Source organism: Primulina eburnea, chromosome 5, assembly GCF_022965805.1.
Source record: "Primulina eburnea isolate SZY01 chromosome 5, ASM2296580v1, whole genome shotgun sequence".
Lineage (NCBI taxonomy): Eukaryota > Viridiplantae > Streptophyta > Magnoliopsida > Lamiales > Gesneriaceae > Primulina > Primulina eburnea.
In genome coordinates, this window is record NC_133105.1 from 32360296 (window position 1) to 32385510 (window position 25215).

Genomic DNA, 25215 nt, shown 5'->3' on the forward strand with positions numbered 1-25215 from the left:
AAAATGTCACACCCTTACTCTATACTTGACATGATTAATGATACTTATACTTGTAATCAAAATAAGGTTTGAATGATATAACTATAGTATGAAGTAAATCAAACAAGAGGCATCACTTTGATGGTTTATAAAAATTTTGGCATGATGTCCCTATATTTTGTATTCACCAAAACTCAAGCAATACTATTCATACACATTTATAAACATATTCTCATATACCAACATACTTTGTATCATCATACATAACATGGAACTTGTTTCAAACCCTCATATAAAATTTACTACAATACATATGCGGAAGCTATACAATAAGAAGTCCCGGTTCTTGTCGAGGTAGGGCACGTCACAAGCATCCATTGGCGAACCGGCATCCTATATGTCTCTTCACTACCTGATCCTGTAACACATGAGCTACGTGAGTTTATAAAATTCAATAAGTTGGCACTTATACGTATCCATATGCATCGAAGGAACATACATATCAAGTCGTGACAACAATGAATCTTAAAACATGTCATACCGTAGTATATATTCAATGTTCATTTTTGTACTTGAGCCTCATTAGTTGACCTGTACTACTGTGCTTGCTTTATTATATAGCTACTACTGTGTTGGACGTCAGGGAGCAACCTTTGGCAACCCCACGCCCCATGAACATATATTGGCCAATAGCTTTGGTGGACTTAAAACCACCCATGATGTCAACAAGCTCTATATCATGTAAATCAATTCTTTTCTTTTCATGTTCATGTTCTTGTTCATGACATAGCACCCATCATCAATATTCATGAGTTCCTTACATATTTAATACATAACAATGGAATATGGTGCTATGTTTTCATCAATAAACATACTAACAATGTACATATATCAATAGACAATGAGATGCATTTGAAATTCATAATATTACTCATGTATTACTTCAAGAACATGCCAACTTACCGTCCAAGCTTAACAACACTGGTTTGAGATGGTGAATCTCGCTCCTATACTGTCAAATACATCAATAAACCCATCACTATGTATATACTAGGTGAAAATCACTCCTCTACATGTAGAACAACTAAAAGAGAAGAAAACTTACACCTATATGATGCTCTTGTGATGGACAACTAAGTTCTCACTTCAAAACAATGAAGGAAATTAAGAAAGAGAGCTTTGGAGGAAGATTCTAAGTTTTTCTTTCGTGCCTTGCTGTGAAGGAAAGGGGAAAGAACTGATACAATGGCTCAGAAATTCGAAACTTATCCTATTTTATACTGGGCGGCGCTCGGGCGGTAGTTTTCTACCGCTCGAGCGCGGAATGTTCTGTCCAAGAGGTAAAATTTTCGTGCACTGGCGCTCGGGCGGTCATATTCTACCGCTCGGGCGCCATATGTTCTGTAATATTGGTGAGCTTGTAAAGTACCGGCGCTCGGGCGGTAAAATCTTACCGCTCGGGCGCCACCTGTTCTGCCTCTGCGCACTACTTCGTCAAAGATCGCTCCAGAAACGTCTCTTCCGTTCATAATCTGGAAAAGTGGTAAACTAGGAAGTTGTAGCTCTATGTCGTGGTTTGAATCTCCCACTAGTTTCAGGTCATTTGGAGGTCTGAGTAAAAAGTTATGCCCATTCTCCCAACATGTGTCATTGTAGGAGTGACGATACACACAACTCACTTCGGGGCGTTTTTGGATTGTCTTCCACAATGATTTGGACAAAACCCAAAACGTGAAAGTTGTAGCATTATATCTTAGCTTTCTAAGGGTTAAGGCCTCACACAATTTGGATCAATATTCAAATCATTATGCTAAAACCCGTACGAACTACCATATTTGCATCTCATTTCTACCAACTTCATAACACTACTTCTACCTACACATCTTACTATCACTATTTTAACACATATTCATTCTCAATACACCATGGACAATATAAAAATCATGTTCAATCTCAATATTGATACCTCAATCATCATGTGAAATCTAATGAGCTAAATAACTACATAATAAACGACATAAACGCATTATTATCATTTGTACGAGTAACCGGGCATTACAAGTAGTGTCTGGGTCTGCCTCTTGAGCATGCATAGCAAACACTCTCCCTTGGGTCGGCTGCTTCCACTGAAGGCACTGCTTCAGCATGTGGTCCGTAGCTCCACATTTAAAACATTTGCCTGACCCATACAAACATTGCCCCGGGTGCTGACGGTTACATTTGGGGCACGGTGGAAAATTAGCGGGCTTCTGAGGCACCCCCTGCTGATGGATAGGACCCTGGCCTCTCGGCAGTCCTGGATAAGGTTTCTTCCCTTGCGGCCCCTGATATGGTTTCTTGTGCTGGGGTCGCTGCTGCTAGTGCTGTGGCTGCGGTGGTGCCTGGTAGGGCCTCTTGCCCAACCTGTCAGTCTCAATGTCTCGCTGATCTTGTTCCACCGCCAGAGCTCTAGAAACGGCAACTGTGTACGTAGTAGGGCCAGCTACCCTCACATCACGGCGCAAGACTGGCCGCAAACCACTCATGAAATGCCTCATCTTTGCTGGGGCATCATTAGCTATGAGTGGCACAAAGTAACAACCCTGCTCAAACTTCCTCACAAACTCAGCCACGCTGCTGTCTCCCTGTCGCAGCGTCATGAACTCTGTAGTCAAACGGGCACGTACCTCTTCAGTGAAGTACTTGGCGTAAAACAACTCCTTGAACCCATTCCAAGACAATGTCGGCAAATTAACTGCCACTGATGTGCTGTCCCACCAACGTCTCGCATCTCCTGCTAGAAGGAAGATGGCACATCGGACTCGGTCTACATCCTGCAGCACCATATACTCAAAGATCACTTCTATAGACTTAACCCATTCTTCCGCCACCATCGGATTCGTAGTCCCTGAGAATTTATGAGGATTCATCCTCTGGAATCTCTCGTACACTGCTTCCGGTTGGGGCCTCGGCCCTGCGCCTCCTGCTGCGGGAGCCTGGTTCCCCGCAACCTGTGCGAAGAACTGAGTCATAGCTGCAAGCAACAGTGCCTGTATGTCTGGTGGTGGAGGGGGTGGAGGATTGACCCTCTCTTCATCACGCTGCTCCCTGTTCTCATCCCTAACTTCCCGGTTATTCTCACGTCTGGGAGGCATACTGTTCCAATAATTTACCCAACACGTAAACCCAACATGCATGAACATGATATAGATGACATAAGATGCACGTAACTGATCTTAAAAACATATGAATATGCTGAAAATCATAACTCAATGCATACTACATAACATAAATCTTGAAACTTTAAAACTTACAGACTTGAGGTGTGACCTTGTGAGCTTCTTGCGACTGGCAGTAGGCGTAACCCTTTACAAGAACACCGCTCTGATACCAACTGTAACGTACCGTACTTTTACTACTTAAAAATTTGCGGAAAAATTAAAAATTTTCTTTACTAAAAGTAAACATCCATATGGTAGTCACTCAACATTCATAAATAGTTTTGAAGTCATCCATCACCAATAAAAATTGTTTAAAGAAAAGGCTATCTCGAAATGTCTCACATCAAATCATAAAAATTCAGAGTATCTTAAACTGTGCTTAAAACTTAAACTTGCGGTCCTCGGGTTTAGCCTGCCGCTCAATCCAAGTCTGCCCCTTGGTTGCCACCTCCTGTCTCCTCCTCAACGTACTCACCTGCATCGATCAAGTCTAGTGAGCCTAAAGACTCAACACGTATACACTGGAAATAACGAGTACTACATAATAAAATCGCATGCATCTTAAAAATAGGACATACATAACTTGAAACTTTGACTTTGCGTAATAAACTTAAACTTGAATTAAACTTGAACTTGAACATGCATACTATGACGTGCTATGCACATAAACTTCTCTTTAAACATGCTTTCATACTTCAACATACTAACTTCATCATTTTTCGTAGAGGATGTTTCAAAGCAAGTAACCCTTTAACTTAATAAACGCCTGATTAGACACACCACAGTACTGGGCAGACATGGACGTATCCACTGCCACATACATGAGATCCCCGTTCATCATTTAACGGGCCGGTTGGTCCCCGTTCATCATTTAACGCTTTCCAACCACGATCTAACCCGTTCATCATTTAACGGGGTGGAGAGTCCTCGGCTACGTTCATCGACTTCCAAACCCATTCACTTTTTGGTCACGAGACATTTAGCATACCTCAAAAACTTCAAATATTTTCTTTACACGTCATATATACTTACTTGGCGTTGAGGGATTCGTTGGACGTCGATCGGGGCCGTTGCTGTACATACTAACATGAAGTTCCATTCTTAACTTGCATAACTTAGCCGTAGAATCATACTCACTCTCAAGTTAAATAAATTCTTAGGACATTCTAAAATTTCCCTTGACTCGACCTTGATAATCCTTGCACTAAACCATGACATCAAACTTCGAAAACAACTTTCAAATCTTTCCCAAACAGTGAGTACACGGACCCCTATCCCGGATCCGTGTACGGGTCGGTCTACCTACTGTGAAGGAAGTGCTCGGGAAGAAAAGGGGGCACGGAACCCGTTCTTAGATCCGGGTGGAGGTTCCTGTCCGTGCGCTGGAAAAATGTCTCGAAGAAATGGGAAGGCACGGACCCCGTGCCTACATCCGTGTGGGGGTCCGTGTTCGTGCGCAAGTTTGACACCGTGAAGAAAACAAAGGCACGGACCCCGTGTCATGGTCCGTGTAGACCTCCGTGTACCTACGCGACTTAGAAACTCACGAAAAGTCTGAACCTGTTGTGCTTAACTCCTTCAACTCGGTGTACAACCCAATAATCAACATCACGAGCTCATCTTAGGCTACTAAATCAATGACTCGAGCCTATACAACTGTCCCAAAACAACCATACATCACAATCAACCCAACAAAACCCGTGAACAAGACTTTTTGACACAAAACGGTTTTATACGACATCCAATCTCCCAAGCACCTAACGACAAGAAACGATGCTTCAATGAACATCCCAACATCATAAATAACATACCTATACGCAGCAACGATCACCCGTCGATCTCCAACGAAGCCTGCAACAATTAAACTTGAAAAACACATCAATATCATAAATTTTCTGAAAACGCAGTTTGAGCAGTCCCACGAAAAACGCCATAACTCACTCAATTTTCATCCAAAAATCTCGAATTTTATATCAAATCGAAGGCATCAAAAAGTTATACAATTTCCTAGTTGAAAGGTTTCTCAAAATCCCGACGGAAAAATCGCAGTATTTAAAAAGACAGTAAAAACGTGATTTTAGATCTAAAATTAATTCAAAACTTATCCGAATCGTTTTCTGCTCAAACGACGAACGTCACACATATATTTTTTCGCATAAAAATAACACAACACATAATATGACAAGATCGATGCAGAAAGGACATAATATACGTGCCTTTTCGATATTTAAAAGTACCGTAACGGCGACACCGACGCGGGAAAGAAGCGAGGTTGATCCGGGACGACTTGCGGCTCGACTTTCTTGCAATAAAACTCTCGAAAATTTGCTAGGAGATGGAGAGGGAGGGGGCGGCTGCTCTCTAGAATTAACCCTAGGTTTTCACTCTTTTGAAAATAATAAAAATCTAGAATGAAACTTGTGTGTGTGTTTTGGCGTGATTACTGTATGTAAAAGTGTGTTTGTGTGTGTGTAGTGTGTGTTTAATTAAATTAAAAGACTATCTTTTGCTTAAATCAAAACCGTTAATCGAACCGGTCAAGTCTTAAAAATGGTTCAACCGGTTCAACCGGTTCGACCGGACGGTCGAACCGGATCAATAAAATTAATATTTTATTTATTTTATATAATAAATAAAATAGTAAAATATTGATTATTTATGTTTTTATAGTTTTTATTTAATTTTTAAGATGAAAATTACAATAAATATCAAAATAAAAATCATTTTTCAAATTCAAAAATCCAAATTACACATAACATGTAACCAAATAGTGATGACCAAGTTTAAGTGTCCAAGTAAACATCAAGATTAATTATAAAAAAAGTAGCAAACATCAAGTTTCTTATAAAAAAAGTTTCTAGTTGCAAAACCGTCGCTATTTAGCGACGGTTTTAAAAAAACCGTCGCTAAATAGCGACGGTTATTCTTTAACCGTCGCTATATAGCGACGGTTTTTGAAATAACCGTCGCCGATCTCTGGGCAATTTTTTTTATAATTTCACAGACCCGGCCGGTTCCTACAAAATATTATCTACTAAGTAAACACTAACTCTCCTATACCTTTTAAATAAAACTCTTTAAAATATAACACACACCATACTAGACTTTAAAAATTCTAAAATCATAACCTCACAAAAATAATTAATTTAGGATTCAAACTACTAACATCTCATAAAAATACTAATTTAAAATTAAACTTCTCAATTAAAACAACACACACAAAATACTAAATTTTACAAGTTTTAAACTCTTAAAATTTCTAAATAAATACCTTAGGCTTAGAATGCTAAAGCTTAAAAACTTAATTAAAAATACCCCCAAACTCAACTTAAAATAAATTACCACGTTTTAAATTGCCAAAATCGTCACCGGGTCTTTTCCTCAATCCCGCTTCGAATAATCGCCTGAAACATGAAACTCGAAAAACATTTTAACGTGCATCACGTAACATAATTTAATTAAAAATAGTGCATTTAAATAAATTATGCATGGCTAAACTCCTTTAAAATAATTTAAATGCTTTAATAATTTAATTAAATGCATGGGTTTTACGAGTACGAAATTGGGTTCTACAGTCTGGGCTGGGTTAGGTTAGGTCCTTAGGGCCCTAGGGGGGTGCTTGAGGGGATGGTTCAAGGAGTGGCTCGATGGGTAGAAGCCTAGCATCAAAAACGTGAGATTGAGGGTCATGACAGCAAGTAGGCGAGAGGTTGCTGTCCATGTTCAGTTGGTTGTTGCTCGTGTCCAGGGGCTTGAGTTGGTCTGGGCTTGGTTTGAGCGTGGTCCAGGCAATGTTAGGGTCATGGGTGATCGGTGGTTAGATTGCTTGTAACGTACCGTACTTTTACTACTTAAAAATTTGCGGAAAAATTAAAAATTTTCTTTATTAAAAGTAAACATCCATACGGTAGTCACTCAACATTCATAAATAGTTTTGAAGTCATCCATCACCAATAAAAATTGTTTAAAGAAAAGGCTATCTCGAAATGTCTCACATCAAATCATAAAAATTCAGAGTATCTTAAACTGTGCTTAAAACATAAACTTGCGGTCCTCGGGTTTAGCCTGCCGCTCAATCCAAGCCTGCCCCTTGGTCGCCACCTCCTGTCTCCTCCTCAACGTACTCACCTGCATCGATCAAGTCTAGTGAGTCTAAAGACTCAACACGTATACACTGGAAATAACGAGTAATACATAATAAAATCGCATGCATCTTAAAAATAGGACATACATAACTTGAAACTTTGACTTTGCGTAATAAACTTAAACTTGAATTAAACTTGAACTTGAACATGCATACTATGACGTGCTATGCACATAAACTTCTCTTTAAACATGCTTTCATACTTCAACATACTAACTTCATCATTTTTCGTAGAGGATGTTTCAAAGCAAGTGACCCTTTAACTTAATAAACGCCTGATCAGACACACCACAGTACTGAGCTGACAGGGACGTATCCACTGCCACATACATGAGATCCCCGTTCATCATTTAACGGGCCGGTTGGTCCCCGTTCATCATTTAACGCTTTCCAACCACGATCTAACCCGTTCATCATTTAACGGGGCGGAGAGGTCCTCGGCTACGTTCACCGACTTCCAAACCCATTCACTTTTTGGTCACGAGACATTTAGCATACCTCAAAAACTTCAAATATTTTCTTTACACGTCATATATACTTACTTGGCGTTGAGGGATTCGTTGGACGTCGATCGGGGCCGTTGCTGCACATACTAACATGAAGTTCCATTCTTAACTTGCATAACTTAGCCGTAGAATCATACTCACTCTCAAGTTAAATAAATTCTTAGGACATTCTAAAATTTCCCTTGACTCGACCTTGATAATCCTTGCACTAAACCATGACATCAAACTTCGAAAACATCTTTCAAATCTTTCCCAAACAGTGAGTACACGGACCCCTATCCCGGGTCCGTGTACGGGTCCGTCTACCTACTGTGAAGGAAGTGCTCGGGAAGAAAAGGGGGCACGGACCCCGTGCTTAGATCCGGGTGGAGGTCCGTGTCTGTGCGCTGGAAAAATGTCTCGAAGAAATGGGAAGGCACGGACCCCGTGCCTACATCCGTGTGGGGGTCCGTGTTCGTGCGCAAGTTTGACACCGTGAAGAAAACAAAGGCACGGACCCCGTGTCATGGTCCGTGTAGACCTCCGTGTACCTACGCGACATAGAAACTCACGAAAAGTCTGAACCTGTTGTGCTTAACTCCTTCAACTCGGTGTACAACCCAATAATCAGCATCACGAGCTCATCTTAGGCTACTAAATCAATGACTCGAGCCTATACAACTGTCCCAAAACAACCATACATCACAATCAACCCAACAAAACCCGTGAACAAGACTTTTTGACACAAAACGGTTTTATACGACATCCAATCTCCCAATCACCTAACGACAAGAAACGATGCTTCAATGAACATCCCAACATCATAAATAATATACCTATAAGCAGCAACGATCACCCGTCGTTCCCCAACGAAGCCTGCAACAATTAAACTTGAAGAACACATCAATATCATAAATTTTCTGAAAATGCAGTTTGAGCAGTCCCACGAAAAACGCCATAACTCACTCAATTTTAATCCACAAATCTCGAATTTTATATCAAATCGAAGGCATCGAAAAGTTCTAAAATTTCCTAGTTGAAGGTTTTCTAAAAATCCCGACGGAAAAATCGCAGTATTTAAAAAGACAGTAAAAACGTGATTTTAGATCTAAAATTAATTCAAAACTGATCCGAATCGTTTTCTGCTCAAACGACGAACGTCACACATATATTTTTACGCATAAAAATAACACAACACATAATATGACAAGATCGATGCAGAAAGGACAGAATATACGTGCCTTTTCGATATTTAAAAGTACCGTAACGACGACACAGATGCGGGAAAGAAGCGAGGTTGATCCGGGACGACTTGCGGCTCGACTTTCTTGCAATAAAACTCTCGAAAATTTGCTAGGAGATGGAGAGGGAGGGGGCGGCTGCTCTCTAGAATTAACCCTAGGTTTTCACTCTTTTGAAAATAATAAAAATCTAGAATGAAACTTGTGTGTGTGTTTAGGCGGGATTACTGTGTGTAAAAGTGTGTGTTTAATTAAATTAAAAGACTATCTTTTGCTTAATCAAAATAATTATCTACTAAGTAAACACTAACTCTCTATACCTTTTAAATAAAACTCTTTAAAATATAACACACACCATACTAGACTTTAAAAATTCTAAAAGCATAACCTCACAAAAATAATTAATTTAGGATTCAAACTACTAACATCTCGTAAAAATACTAATTTAAAATTAAACTTCTCAATTAAAACAACACACACAAAATACTAAATTTTACAAGTTTTAAATTCTTAAAATTTCTAAATAAATACCTTAGGCTTAGAATGCTAAAGCTTAAAAACTTAATTAAAAATACCTCCAAACTCAACTTAAAATAAAGTACCACGTTTTAAATTGTCAAAATCGTCACCGGGTCTTTTCCTCAATCCCGCTTCGAATAATCGCCTGAAACATGAAACTCGAAAAACATTTTAACGTGCATCACGTTACATAATTTAATTAAAAATAGTGCATTTAAATAAATTATGTATGGCTAAACTCCTTTAAAATAATTTAAATGCTTTAATAATTTAATTAAATGCATGGGTTTTACGAGTACGAAATTGGGTTCTACATGGCTGGTAGAGTCCTAGGCAACTAGGGAACCCAATACATAAAGAGCACCCTACACGCACACACACATGCAGATGGGCCTGCTGTTCAGCAAGTTTTTGAGTTGGCCAGGGCCGGGTTTTTGGGCTGGGTTTGCACAGTAGGGTCCTTAGATGGGTTGGCTAGGTTTTGGCTCGAGGTGGCTCGGGCGTGGCTCGAGTAAATTGAGAGATGGCTCGGTGTGTTCGTCGGTGTGTCAAAAAACGAAAATTTAGGAACTAAAATTGAATCCAAGGGTCCACGGGGTAGCTCATGACTTGTAAGGGTAGAATAAATCATAAAAAGGTTATTTTAAAAATTTGGGATCAAAATAATGAGTTTTGGATTTATTCAGGATTTAATCGCCGCACGAAACGATAATTAACGCATTAATTGAAACACCTAGTTTTAAGCTTTATAAAATTATGAAAAATTATATTTAAGCTTAAATAATTATTAGAAGTCTAATTTTTCAATTTGGGAATTTTATATTAAGGTTTGGTTTAATTCGGGATTAAAACGCATTAATACGTCACGTTAAAAGATTAATTTAAAAGTCCTCGATTTAAGCCAAATAAAAACAGGAGAAAATTCATGTAAGTTTAAATAATTATTTGGGACATGTTAGAGTCAATGAAATTAAAAATTGTCAAAAAGTTGGAATTTTACGTCTAGGGGTAAAACGGTCTTTTTACACCTTAAAATTAGTAAACGTCATGGCAGTGTCCGTAATGCTTTTTTATATGCTAATATGATTATTTTTCAATGATTATGGATGTTTATATGTTAATATGTCAATTTTATATGTTTATAGATTTTTAAGACGTTAATATGTTTAATGGTTTATGATTTAATATGCTAAAATGTTTATTTTAACTGTTTATGTTTATTTTAAACATTTATGATGTAAAAATGTTTATTTTAAAATGTTCATGGATGTTTATGATTTTTAATATGTTAAGTTATGATTTTTAAATGTCTAATGATTTTTATGATTTAAATATGGACATTTAAAAGACATGTTGCATGCTTGGTTTCAAAATAAAAATGATATCATATGCATTTTTTATTAAGTGATGATAACATGTTGAAGGATGTGAAGGGATTGTGACTACTACATGTTGGAAATATCGTGAGGGTTATGGTCCCAGTGGGAGCCTGACGATCGTGTTTCTGTTGATACGATACGAATACGATGATATGATAATATGAAAGGGGATGTCGTGAGGGGATAAGGCCCCAGAGGGAGCCTATTTACGGGAGAAGGCCCCAGAGGGAACACATTTATGGGAAAAGGCCCCCGAGGGAACCGTCCATGGGAGAAGGCCCCCGAGGGAGCCCCGACGATCGCATTTCCATATGAGGATATGTTAATACGTAAGGCCAAGGCCCAGTTGACCGGTGAGAGTGTTGCTGGTGTCCCCGCCGCCCAGTACTGTGGTTACATGTAGATGGATCCATCGCCCAATACGTTTAAGAATACGAGTAACAATCACGATCTGAATTCAACAAACACGAACATGAACGTGAATATGGATATGGATATGGATATGGATATGAATATGAATATGTTGATCTGAAAATGTTTATGTTTATATGAAAAGGTTTATGAAAATGTTTATGCATAAGACTATGAAAACATTTTTATTTAAAGTTTTATGCCTCATGAAAATGTTTACGAAAATGTTTATGTTTATGCATCTTCATGAAAACGATATTTTAAGTACAAGTATTTTTCACTGTTGCATGTGATTTTATACGTATTACTTGTTATTAAGGATATGGCGTGTTGAGTCTTTAGACTCACTAGGTGTGATTGATGCAGGTGATTATGATAATATGTTAATGGAGGTCTTGATGGTTGTCTGACTGGACTGGAGGTGCACATAACCCGAGGACCTACGCTAGCTTTCCGCACTAGTTTATGATTTATGATTCTAAATTATGTTAAGGATATTTTTATTACTTTTATTTATTTATGAGTGATTTTTGAGAGATTATAGTAAGGGCTGTATTTCTCAAATAAATATTTGGTTGTTTTATTTTAAAATGATGTCCAAAATATTTTATTAAATTTAGGTGGTTCGGCCGATGCTAGGGAGGTTTTAAAAAAAAAATCTAGTACTTTTTAAAAAACGAATAAGCAGACGTTTCAACAGCGCCACAACACCAATAATTTCGAAGGATAAGCGCCACATCGCTGGTGTGGCGCTGGTGGTGCAATGCCACATCGCTAACTTACCAAAGGATATGCGCCAAGGCGCTAACCATCCAACGCCGTAGCGCTAGAACACCGAAGAGTAAGCGCCGTGGCGCTAGTTCGTGTTATATATAAAAAATAGGGCATCAATTTACTTCTACCTTAAACTAAAAGAAACACCGCGGCCTCTCCCACTCCACCACCCAAAAATCGCCCCTCACCCACAAATTTCTTCTCTCATACACCATATTTCTCCACACAAATCATTCTCAAGAACAACTCCATCTTCATCTCTCACTTGCAAGGCTTCCTCGGGCTTAATAATTTCAACGAGAGTTTTCTAAACGAGTCAAACCTGGATGCATTGCAAGAAAATTTCGGTCCAATCACAAGGTAATCGTGTTTGGTGTCGTGATTCTCGATTTTTATGCTTTGGATTTGACGGGGTTGAGTTCTTGAGTTTATGCATATAAGGTGTTTGATAATTTTCCTAATTTAGTTTGTTCTTGAGGATTGTTGGATTGGAGTATTACATGTTATAGATGAACTAGTGATCGATAGAATATTTTGATATTGTGATGGTTATATTTTTGTAACATTGTTGTCGTGAGGCGTTGTCGTAGGGACAAGTGCAATCGAGTGAAGTGTTATTCGAGTTGAATCATGCCGCAAAAGAAGAAGAGTAAGCATGGTCAATCTGGGGATGGTGAGTCGTCTTCGGTTGGTTCTGAGAGACAATAGTTCTGGGATGCTGTTGTCTCTGATAATTATATGAAATTGCAAGAAAAAAATGTGCAGCATGAGAGGGGGATGGATCAGAGCTACCCATATTCTGACACATTGGTAATTGCCCTGCAGTTGGATTGTGATGAGTTTGTGAAGCCACATTGTAGTGACCCGTTCCAGAATCACCTACTAGGCAAGAACTAAGCATGCAATTAACCTAATTAACAATAATCAGAGATAACAGCGGAAATAGTCAACAAAATAATGGTTATACAACCCAATCGAAGTATAGAATAACTCAAAATAAAATACCCAATACAACCATATCGAATCAAAACAATACCGATAAACTAAACCCACCAGCTACTCAACGTCCTCCTCCTGCTCCTCCTGAGCTGTCCAACCTGAGGCCTGCCCCGTGGGAATGGGGTGTCCAAGAATAAACAAAACCGAGGACGTGAGCGATAAGAACGCCCAGTACAAAAGTATGAGTATACAGACCTATATGAAATGCACATGCTATGATCATGATACCGGGGTAGTCAAGAAACAGGAGTCAGAAAAGGATCTCAACAATGCTCAGTCTAGAGGCGCCAAGTGGATAGTGCCGCGCGGTCCAACCTCTGGGTCACTGCATCCACTACAAGACAGACGTGGACCTAAAATGTCCCGGACCACCGAAGCCCTCCCGACCCGTCGGCCACTGTGTACTCTCGGTGTCCATGCGTCCACAAGACAGGGCTGAGCGGCCCCAAGATATAGCTTACCTCGAAAGAGATACAGCTCAACAGTAAAGGCTATCTCGAAGGAGATACGACTCAACATGAAATGCAACGTGCAGCAATAAACGTGACATAATAGCATGCACCATATGACATATATCAATGCACCACATAATCATGCAACACATATAAGAATGTATACTCAACCAGGATATCTCGGATAGTACTTTCGTACCTCTATCACAGCAAGCCTAGCCTTACGCAACACCGCTAATCAGGTCTAGAACAAGCCTACGCATCAAAAGCATACTCAATCAATACTACCATGCTCGACTAGCAAAACCAGTACTCCCTAGTACTACCAAGGGTTTAGGGTTTACCTTCGTCCGTCGACAGCCCTTTGATGTCGATTGCCTCGTAACTCAGGCGCCGCTACGCTACTACTCCTGGCAGCTCTTGGCTATCGCTCGACCAACAACTAACCCTAGAAACCTTCCAAACTCTCCAAAATGAGAGAAAACTCAAGAAATTGGCAAGTCAAAAATGAGAAATCCGAGCACTATTTATAGGCCATGTTCGGATCCTCCGAACAACACTTCGGAACGTCCGAACGCTACGTGTCCATTGGCTCTTGACAGCTCATGATCGGATCCTCCGATCATACACTTCGGACCGTCCGAACATGCACGTGTCCAGCTGCTCTTGACACCTCATGATCGGATCCACCGAACCTACACTTCGGAACGTCCGAACTCCCACGTGTCGATCAACTCTTGACACCTAATGATCGGATCCACCGAACTCACTTCGGACCTTCCGAACTCTTCGGTGCTTCCGAACCATCTTCGGTCCGTCCGATCATGACTCGGTCAAAATTACACATTAAACCTTCTTAATCACCATTACTCCGTTAATTACCCAATTTGGAATTCGGGCTACTACATTCTCCCCTCCTTAAAAGATTTCGTCCTCGAAATCTAGGCAAGAGAATGAACAAAACGAAAATAACAACATCGTTACCCTCAAAATCTAAAGGACAACCCATCACTAGACGCTTAGCTAACACCGAATGACCCATCGGAGTAGAAACAGAAAGAATGACGTCTATGATCGTCCTGGTCACCCCATCGACCTACACTCCCCTGACTACTCCCGTCACCAAAGTGGTCAGCCATTGCTACAACATAGAATGGGGAAACTAGTAAATTGGTCAACGGAAATCCCAAAACAGAAATCTATATCCCAAAATCGTATGCATGCTCTGATACCATAAATGTAGTGACCCGTTCCAGAATCACCTACTAGGCAAGAACTAAGCATGCAATTAACCTAATTAACAATAATCAGAGATAACAGCGGAAATAGTCAACAAAATAATGGTTATACAACCCAATCGAAGTCTAGAATAACTCAAAATAAAATACCCAATACAACCATATCGAATCAAAACAATACCGATAAACTAAACCCACCAGCTACTCAACGTCCTCCTCCTGCTCCTCCTGAGCTGTCCAACCTGAGGCCTGCCCCGTGGGAATGGGGTGTCCAAGAATAAACAAAACCGAGGACGTGAGCGATAAGAACGCCCAGTACAAAAGTATGAGTATACAGACCTATATGAAATGCACATGCTATGATCATGATACCGGGGTAGTCAAGAAACAGGAGTCACAAAAGGATCTCAACAATGCTCAGTCTAGAGGCGCCAAGTGGATAGTGCCGCGCGGTCCAACCTCTGGGTCACTGCATCCACTACAAGACAGACGTGGACCTAAAATGTCTCGGACCACCGAAGCCCTCCCGACCCGTCGGCCACTGTGTACTCTCGGTGTCCATGCGTCCACAAGACAGGGCTGAGCGGCCCCAAGATATAGCTTACCTCGAAAGAGATACAGCTCAACAGTAAAGGCTATCTCGAAGGAGATACGACTCAACATGAAATGCAACGTGCAGCAATAAACGTGACATAATAGCATGCACCATATGACATATATCAATGCACCACATAATCATGCAACACATATAAGAATGTATACTCAACCAGGATATCTCGGATAGTACTTTCGTACCTCTATCACAGCAAGCCTAGCCTTACGCAACACCGCTAATCAGGTCTAGAACAAGCCTACGCATCAAAAGCATACTCAATCAATACTACCATGCTCTACTAGCAAAACCAGTACTCCCTAGTACTACCAAGGGTTTAGGGTTTACCTTCGTCCGTCGACAGCCCTTTGATGTCGATTGCCTCGTAACTCAGGCGCCGCTACGCTACTACTCCTGGCAGCTCTTGGCTATCGCTCGACCAACAACTAACCCTAGAAACCTTCCAAACTCTCCAAAATGAGAGAAAACTCAAGAAATTGGCAAGTCAAAAATGAGAAATCCGAGCACTATTTATAGGCCATGTTCGGATCCTCCGAACAACACTTCGGAACGTCCGAACGCTACGTGTCCATTGGCTCTTGACAGCTCATGATCGGATCCTCCGATCAAAAGCCACTTGCAGATTGATGTGATGTCCTTCGTTAGGAATTATACGCACATTTGAAGGTTTAAAGCACGAGGGACTATCGTGTGTGAAATCAAGGGATAGATTGTTTTCCTTCCACAGTCAGACGATCAACTCATTGTACTCGATGCCCAACTTTGACACCGACGAGTACACACGACGTTTATGAGAGAGGCCTACCCCTATGAGACGATCAATACTACACTTTGTGAGCCGGGCACAGTTTGGAAGCTCAATAATCAGCGAGTCCTGGTCACATTCCCAGCGACATCCATGAAGAGGGAGGCATATAACTAGTATTATTTTGTAGCCTCGCGGTTAATGCCATCTGGGCATGTTTCGGATGTGACAAATACCAACGCAGAGTTGGTTTATTGTATCATCACCAGCAAGACAGTGGATGCAGGCCGAATTATTATGAGTTTGATCTTGCAGGCTGCTCGAGGCACTTCCACAGTTAGCATGCCCCATTTTTCGACCATCATGAATCTCTGTCACTTAGCGGGGGGTTACATGGGATGATAGTGAGGGAGTGTTGCAGATGAAAGGTAATATTTATTGGTTGAAGACCTCCCGAGAGAAAAGAGACGGAGGCAGATTGCAATAGCGACGGTTTTTGTTAAAACTGTTGCTATTTAAAAATTGTGACGATTTTATTAAAAACGTCTCTAAATATAGCGACGGTTAAGAAAAACCGTCGCTAAATATAGCAACAGTTTTAACAAAATCGTTGTTGTTTGTCCAAAAAAACACCCTAATCCACAACTATTTTCTAAAACTGTTGTCAATTGCCAAAAAAACATGATCAAAGAAAACAGTTGTCTTTGGCCCCAAAAAACGCTAAAAGAAAACGGTTTTCTAAAAACCGTTGTCTTTTAGCTTTTTTTTGGGGTAAGCTTAAAAAGAATGCTTTTTAACAAAGGTTTTCTCTAAAACCGTTGTTAAAAAGTAAAAGACAATGATTTTTCAAAAAAATCCGTTGTATTTTAAGTGTTTTGTATTCATATTTCTTATAGTGTTTCATAGGAATTCTAGTCGAGTCGTGCTGGTAAATTGGGGAAAAAATGAAAAAAGAGTCGTTTTAATTATTGCATGCTAGAGTCGTTATAAAAGAGTCATTAATATGTCATTCTCTGGCCGAGGATGAGAATGAAGTTGTGGTTTTGAAGCATATACGTGTTCTTGATAACTTGGGAGTCACAACTTTTACACTGTCATGTTTTTTGATGCTAGCCATGCTTATTGACAATTTACATACTTGTGATGCTAAATAGACAATGGAGATCTTGATTTTTAGTGATTCTTGCATGACATTAACTGACACTTTTTCTAACGCAAATATGATCTTGACAATTTGTTTCAATATCTTTGGTCCTGTTTTCATTGTTTATTATCGATTTTTATTCCATTGAGCCTCAAGTTGATTGAGATGCTTGAATTTTTGTGTTTGCCTACCTCAGATATCATTTTGGTTGAACACTGCATGTGATTGGTTTGTCTGAGATAAGTAATAGATTGAGGAAAATCTAGAACTTGATTGAACACTTTTCGAGATGAAATAAGGATAATATGTGTCATAGGAATGATTTAGGCAATTTTTGGAACCGTTTGAGCTTTTCGAGCCTACCAAATAAAAATGAAATATCCCTGGTGTCCCATTTTGAGCTTGCTAAAAATCAAGTGGAGTGTGTAAAAGACATAAAATTAGCCCCCACTTGTATTTATTCTATATCCAACTACAACTACAAAAATAAGCTTATACATTTACTATCCAACCTAACTTTGACAGAAATAAGTCCATTAGTGTTGAAATGATTCAACCACTCCTTGAAAAGAAAAAGGAAAAAAATGTGTATAAAGGAGTTGAAAAAGAAACAAAAAGATGAAAAACAATGGAAAGAATGAATCAAAAGTGGAGAAGAATGAAAAAAAAGATATATGTGAAATGCATTATGTGAATGCTGAGAAAACAATAAGTGGATGGTGAATGAAATGAAAATGAATATGATGAAATTCAAATATTTTTATCAAATTTTGATTTTCATACCCTTTATTGCAGCCATGAGCCGTAGCCTAACGTTATAAGCCTATAATACCTATTAACCTTGTCACATTTATCCAATATACTAGTGGAGAAAATTTGTTCAGTCAAGCTTATGGATACCAAATAAACATGGTTAGCAAGTACGGAATTTAATCATTTGCATGAAAGCATCTCAATGTTGGACATCAAAATTTTTGTGTACTTGTGTTGAATATCTTATGAGCCAAACAATGATCTTTGTAAGTGAATGGGTATCCTAATGAAGTGTGGGTTGAACTGAGATGAAGATTTCTTGAGTTTATAATGCCAGGGGGTGTTGTGAATCTATTTGAGCATTCAACATTTAAATATTTCACACGCATGTGACTCTCGAGTAATTGTGAATTACATGCAAATGGATAAGTCGAAGGCCATGGTAAATTCTTGCAAATCCATGACTTATAGTTGTTAGAATTAAATTCTTGATTGAGTTCTTATTTTTATTTTTCCTGAGACTAGCAAAAGTTCAAGTAAGGGTTTCATAAGTGCAATAATTGCACTTAATTTGTATGAGAATCCATTTGAATGTTGTTAGTTTCGGACATAATTATGCTTGGTATTTGTTGTTTTTGTGTCGTTCAGGAGATAAAGGACTATTGTATGATTGATGGCGATTAGGGGCATTTTTGGATGATGAACTATTGAGGAACTTGAGCCAAAGAACCAAGAAACGACGGCGCAGCGCCAGACTGACTGAAGCCTAAGCTCCTAGGCATTGTGAACTAGCGTCGCGGCGCCTGGATCACAGAGCAAAAAGCGCCTAGGTGATACACCATCAGTGTCGCGGCACTATCCCTAGACCTTACGGGCGTCTAGGCGCTGAACCACAAGCGCCGCGACACTATTCACGCGAATAGTCAATAGTTTGGCTTTAACTAATGGGGCCGAGTGATGCATAAAAAGGAGAATAGGGTTCATATGAGGGGACGACCGGTTTTGTAGAGAAAAAGAGGGAAAGACCCAGAGGAAAGAAAAGACAAAGAATTTGAGCACAAGGATTGATCGCAACGACATAGAAAGACAAATCTAAGGACAGAGACGTCGTTTCTGATTTTTCATCTAATCTTTCGCCTTTTTTATTTCTTGTGTTGAGATGTCTAAAAACTTCCAAACATTCGTTTATTTGTTTAGATTTTAATATGCAATAACATTATATTCTAGAGGACGAAGTAGCTTTGTTGACACGGTAATTCTGACTGAATTGTTTATATGATTGAATTCCTTTTGATTTAATTGTATTTTCTAGTTCTTTCGATTTCAATTTACTGGCAATAAATTGTTAGTTATATGATTAATTCTACAACTTAGGAGAGTTATTAGAATTATGGCTCATTAGAGACACATTGTTTATATTGTTCGAAATGCGGATAAATTAAGCGAGGCTTAGATGAGATCAACGTTTGCATATATCATATAAACATAAATTCTTTTTAGGAATGTTTAGATTGAAGTTTGAACAATACAATTTATTCGTCACTTGCGAAAGAGGGAATAAAATAATATGTGGTCTTGGCCATTAAATGATTGGAATTCAAGAATATAAATGCAACCGGGAATAGTTATCGTGGAAACTAAGTGAAATTACTCTTCTAGATATGTTCTCCTCTAGATATTTTCTCTCATTGATATTTTCTAAATTCGGTGATTAGATTAATATTTAATTACAATTAATTCATTTTCAGTAAAACAAACCTTTTATTGATTATTCTATATAAAGTCGCGACTGTTTTAATTACAAGCACTGATATACTCTTACATATACACTCTTCTTGGGAACGATACTTTACTCTCTTATATTAAGACTTGATAACTATGCGCTTGCTAGCTGAAAATACGCCACAATTGTCAAAGGAGCGAGAACTAGTTCATATAGGAATCTATGTCCACTATTCAAGAATGGAATCGGATGCTACGAATAATTTTACGATAAAAAATATCCAGAAAAATTGATATTCGATTGGATAGCACCAACGAAATCGAGTGCTAACTACCGTTAGCCTAAGATAAATAAAGGAAGCGTGGGCGCACTTTCAGAAAATTCTAACGATAGGGATAGTTTCTTTTTCTAAATGTGGGAAAAAGATAAAACGAAATAACTTTTGGTCTTATTTTAAATTTGATTCAATTGTACAATATTAGGTACGGGGTCTCTTTGGTTCCTAAATGGGGCACCAAAATCGAACTGACCAAACCAAATGGGATTTTGTGATCTGTCCTGCTTCAAGATGGATCTGTTGCTAGCTATAACTCGGTTGAATAAGAATCATTGATTCCCCTTCAAACATTTGACCAAAATGTGGCAAAGAAAGAGCAATCACAGCAGATTCAAACCAAAATATGAAACATAAATCATGGATCAACTAAGCTCTCTCGAGGACTTTTTTAAAGAGCATCCAAATCTAGGTCAATACCAGCAAAACACATTAGTTGAGTTAACCCCAAAAAATATTTTTCCATATTTTAATTATTATAGTTTTATAACATATAAATTTCAATTGATTAGTCTCACCTGCCCATTTGATAGATTAAAATTTACAAAAACTCATGTGATATAGATATTTTATTTAGATCAATTATGAAAATATATTATTTTTTATACTAAAAATATTAATTTTTATTGTAAAAATGCAAAGAATTAACCTGGTTTACGAACAAAGATCTATAAGATTATCTGTCTCGAAAAAAATAAAAGCAGACACTCGGTATTTATTACTTTTGTAACGCCCGAAGACCCGAACACACTAACAACATGCATGCATGAAAATTAATTAGAATTTATTTAAATAAGTGGTCTAAATGTATGTTTAAATATTTGTTTGATTTAATGAATTTTTATTTGAATGTTATGAATTTGAACTTTCTCGAGTCATATACGTGACGAACGGCCAAGGCGAGAGAATTGGGGACGATTTTGATAAGACGTCTATTTTTAGAAGTGTAAGAATTTGAAACTCGTGATTTAGTGATCCAAAATAGGAAAGTGGAAAATTTATAAATACTAAGGGATAAATAGTAAGTGACGAGCTTTATCGATAACGAACTTTTTCTAGAAAATGAGAAGTGTCGGATTTACGATACCAGAAACCAAGAACACCAAATATTTTAATTATTACATGGATTTCTAGTTAAACGTCCACTACTCGTTTTTCTTAAAAAATACTAGAATTATTTTTCTTTTCTAATTCATTCGGCCGAAATACTACGCATTTAAAATATGAATATTGGCACTATTTAAAAACAAACCAACCAACAATTATTTGAAAATCTAAAAGAAAGTAATTCAAAGCATAAAGTCGTAAAATTCAATCAACCTAAACTGACATTATTTCAAAAATAAAATTAACTCTAACATTCTCTCAAAAACCTCTTAGAAGCATCATAATCATAAAATCTTTAAGTAATCATAAATCATAAACTTATTTTATTTGCAAAAAACTAGCGATGGTCATCGGGTTGTGTGCACCTTCAGTCCAGCAAGATCAACCCTCAAGCCCTCCATTAACATCAATCTCATGCTCACCTACATCGATCACACCTAGTGAATCTATTGACTCAGCAAACCTTAATCATGATAACAATTAATACACATACATTCACAAGGAACAATGAAAATACTTGTAAGAAAATAGCTTTTCATGAACATATACTTTAACATTTCCCTTTCTACATATCATATCATATATCCTTTCATCATATACGTATACGTTTCCATTTTTATTAAATTCAGATCCTCAATCGCGACTTTCGTATTAGCTAAAGGTCGATGGATCCATCTACATAATAACACGGTATCGGACAGTGGGGACATCAGCGACACACTCACCCATCAAATGAGCCTTAGCCTTACATATCATCGTATCATCGTATTAGTCACAATCAATTCATCTCCTTCAAATTTTCATATTTCCATCATTTATAAAAATTTCATGCACGTATAAATCATTTTTCTTTTAAACCAATCATGCAACACGTCTTTTAACTTTCAAGTTTCATCATAAAAGTCTATAGAAATTTAAAATAATAATTTTAACATTTATTACAGCATTCAGGGATATGTCAGGACGTCTAACATTTTTCATGTGTAAAATGACCGTTTTTCTCCTAAAACCCTAACGTTCCATATTTATCCTTAGTCCTTGAAACGACAATAAAAATATTTCCAAACTTAACATATTATCTTAAAATACACCCGTAAATATTTCTTAGATGTAAACTTAAGCTTCTCTACAAATTTCTCAATTCATTTTTCAATTTAGACGTACATCCCGGTTTTGACTTGTATTGACTCGAAACTTAACCAAAAATTATCCGCACATTGAAAAATGGAAGCCACGAGTTCGGGAGAACATACAACAAACAACAATGACGTCACAAATCAACAACAAAGGTCTACGCATATATGCAATTTCTTTAATTCAAATTTTCAAGTAAACATTTTAATACTGTATTGTGGAAATTTATTAAAATAGAAAAATATTTATATTTTAAGAATCAATTACATTCATGATCAATCAACATATATATATATATATATATATATATATATATATATATATATATACTATTTCATATTTAGACAAAAATGATGATATATGAGTAAAATATAGCCTCAAATAGTTGACGACAATGACATGTACATACATGCAAAAAATATTCATTTAAATTTTCCTTAAATGTATTCCGCTATTATTTTCTTATTTTCATAACCACATTAACTATTGGTCTGTAATTCTATGCAGGACATGACAAATTCTAACTCTTGCTCTTACATCATTGAAAGGCGACAGATGCTAACTCATAACGAACGTGAAAGAATACATTCTATGACCCAACAACGACGACAATCTTACCTTGCTCCGCGTCGATCAACTTACCAAATTAGAAGAATGAATTTGAGTTCCTCCATTTCTACTTCAACCCAACAACGTATAATACGTAGTTAAAAAATATTTACATGGTCTATAAGTGATAATTTTTTCATTTGCAAACTGCACAACACGCTTACAATATGCATATATTGTTCAACAGATCAACAAATAAATTGGACATTGGCCCAACGTACCAGACGTCAATCAATGAGTGAGGATGCAAGGAGCGTGGAATTGGCTCGCCGTCGTGCAAATTATCGAAGGAGACAAGATAACGAGAGATCATCAATTCCAGATGAGTCTAATCTTGGTAATAGTAATTTTGTTGCACCAACTACAATGATTCAACAATCAACTCATAACATCTGTGAAAATCGTAAGTATCTTTTACAATATTTGGAATTATATCCACAATATAATGTAAAACAATACTTTCTTGGCAAAACAATCATTTATTTACTTTGATTTATTGTACAAAATATCTCAAATAGTTTTCATGCTCAAATACTACTATCAAGTTAAAAAAAGCTCCACATCTATTGTGCATGACAGTTGTCGATGCGACTACAGTGCGACAAACATGTCGCTCAGAGCCAATATATTTTCATACTTTGACATCAAATTACGAGCGTGGAAGTTCTAGCACACATCTACCAAGGTCAAATTCTGTTTATCAAGGTATTCTACTATATCTAAATAAATATTCGATGTAATATATATGTTTTACACCTATATCCATTATTTACGGGGTTCAAATAAAAATAAATTATTTAATCAAAATATGTTGGATTAATTAATATTAAATTGCTAAATAATAGTTTCACCAAATTTTTCTATTTCTGACATACATGTGTATTTTTTTTTTAAAAAAAAACTTTTTATTGCTTATGTCATTAATTTTCTATTTCACGTTATACATTTAATATTTAATGACTTCAATGAGAGTCCATCAACTAGGTGATTGATTTTTATTTTTTGTTTTAAATGTCAACATTTTTTGCATAAATATTTAATCATTTAAATGTTTCAAAAGTTGATTTAAAAATTAAATAGAAGGCATCCTACACTAAATATATTTTTAAACATGTAAAATTAAATTTGAACACATTTTTTCATGTCTTATTTCATAGTTTTGTACAACAAAATTTATTTTATTTAAAATAATTACTCATATTTTTCAAAAATTTGTATAAATAAAAAATATATTATTTTAAAATATGGTATATTTTTTAACGTAAAGTATGAAATATATGACTTTTTTATTATAGTTTATATACATTTCATAATTTCAATCGACATATAGGAGAAAAAAGACGTATTTTTAAATTTTGCAATATACAGTATACATCGTCATATATTTGGAAAATGATTTACTTTTAAAAATAAATTTACATATATTTTCACTATATATATAAATTATTGGTTCACTCTTCCAGCAACAACTCTTTATAAAATTGTTAGTTTGAATATTAATTTGAAATTTTTTTTTCAGGAAACATTTTCGATGAAAACAATGACCTTACTAACATACAACGATATCCACGTCCACGTCGATATCATATCCTAGCAAGAAATTTCATTGAAAATGAGATACATTATCGGTGGCAATTGTCTGACTCAAGAATTTGTCTACATTGCCAAGCTCTACTGTTTCATGGTGAAACATCACAATTCTGTTGTAGAAATGGAAACACAAATTTGGATCATATCCCTTCTCCCATTGAATTGCAAGAGTTGTATGATGCGAATAACGAGGAAGGAAGACATTTTCGGCGGTTCATAAGGGCATACAATCATGTTTTCTCTTTTACGTCAATGGGAGTCAATATAGATGAGTCCTTAACAACCGGTACACATGGAATTTACACATTTCTATTTCTCATCCTATATCTTATCACGTCTCCGAAATAACCATTTTTGGCATGAATATTACAATTTCTATATTTATTGATCAATTTTTAAAAATACTTGGTTAGTGTCTAATAGAAAAACATATTATTTATGATTTTCTGTTTGTTGGTTTAAGTTTAAATTTTTTTCCTGGTTTTGACTTTGTGTTTTTTTCTCAAAAACTCAAGGTTACTGGTTGCAAACAAGTTATTTGTAAAAACGTCATACTCAATTCAAAGGATCAGATCTACTCGCCCCCATCTTCATCTGGTTTGTTTTTAACAATAAATAATTTATTGTCTATGATTTATTATG

At 37.1% G+C, this 25215-nt stretch overlaps 1 protein-coding gene across 1 annotated transcript; it reads left to right on the plus strand.

The window, feature by feature from the left end:
- Positions 1-22758: 22758 nt before the first annotated feature.
- On the plus strand, positions 22759-24921 carry LOC140831496 (uncharacterized). Its single transcript, XM_073195250.1, has 4 exons — positions 22759-23068; positions 23171-23386; positions 23563-23688; positions 24503-24921. Exons 1-4 carry the CDS (start codon positions 22876-22878, stop codon positions 24919-24921), a joined length of 954 nt encoding a protein of 317 aa, XP_073051351.1. The 5' UTR covers positions 22759-22875.
- Positions 24922-25215: the final 294 nt, after the last annotated feature.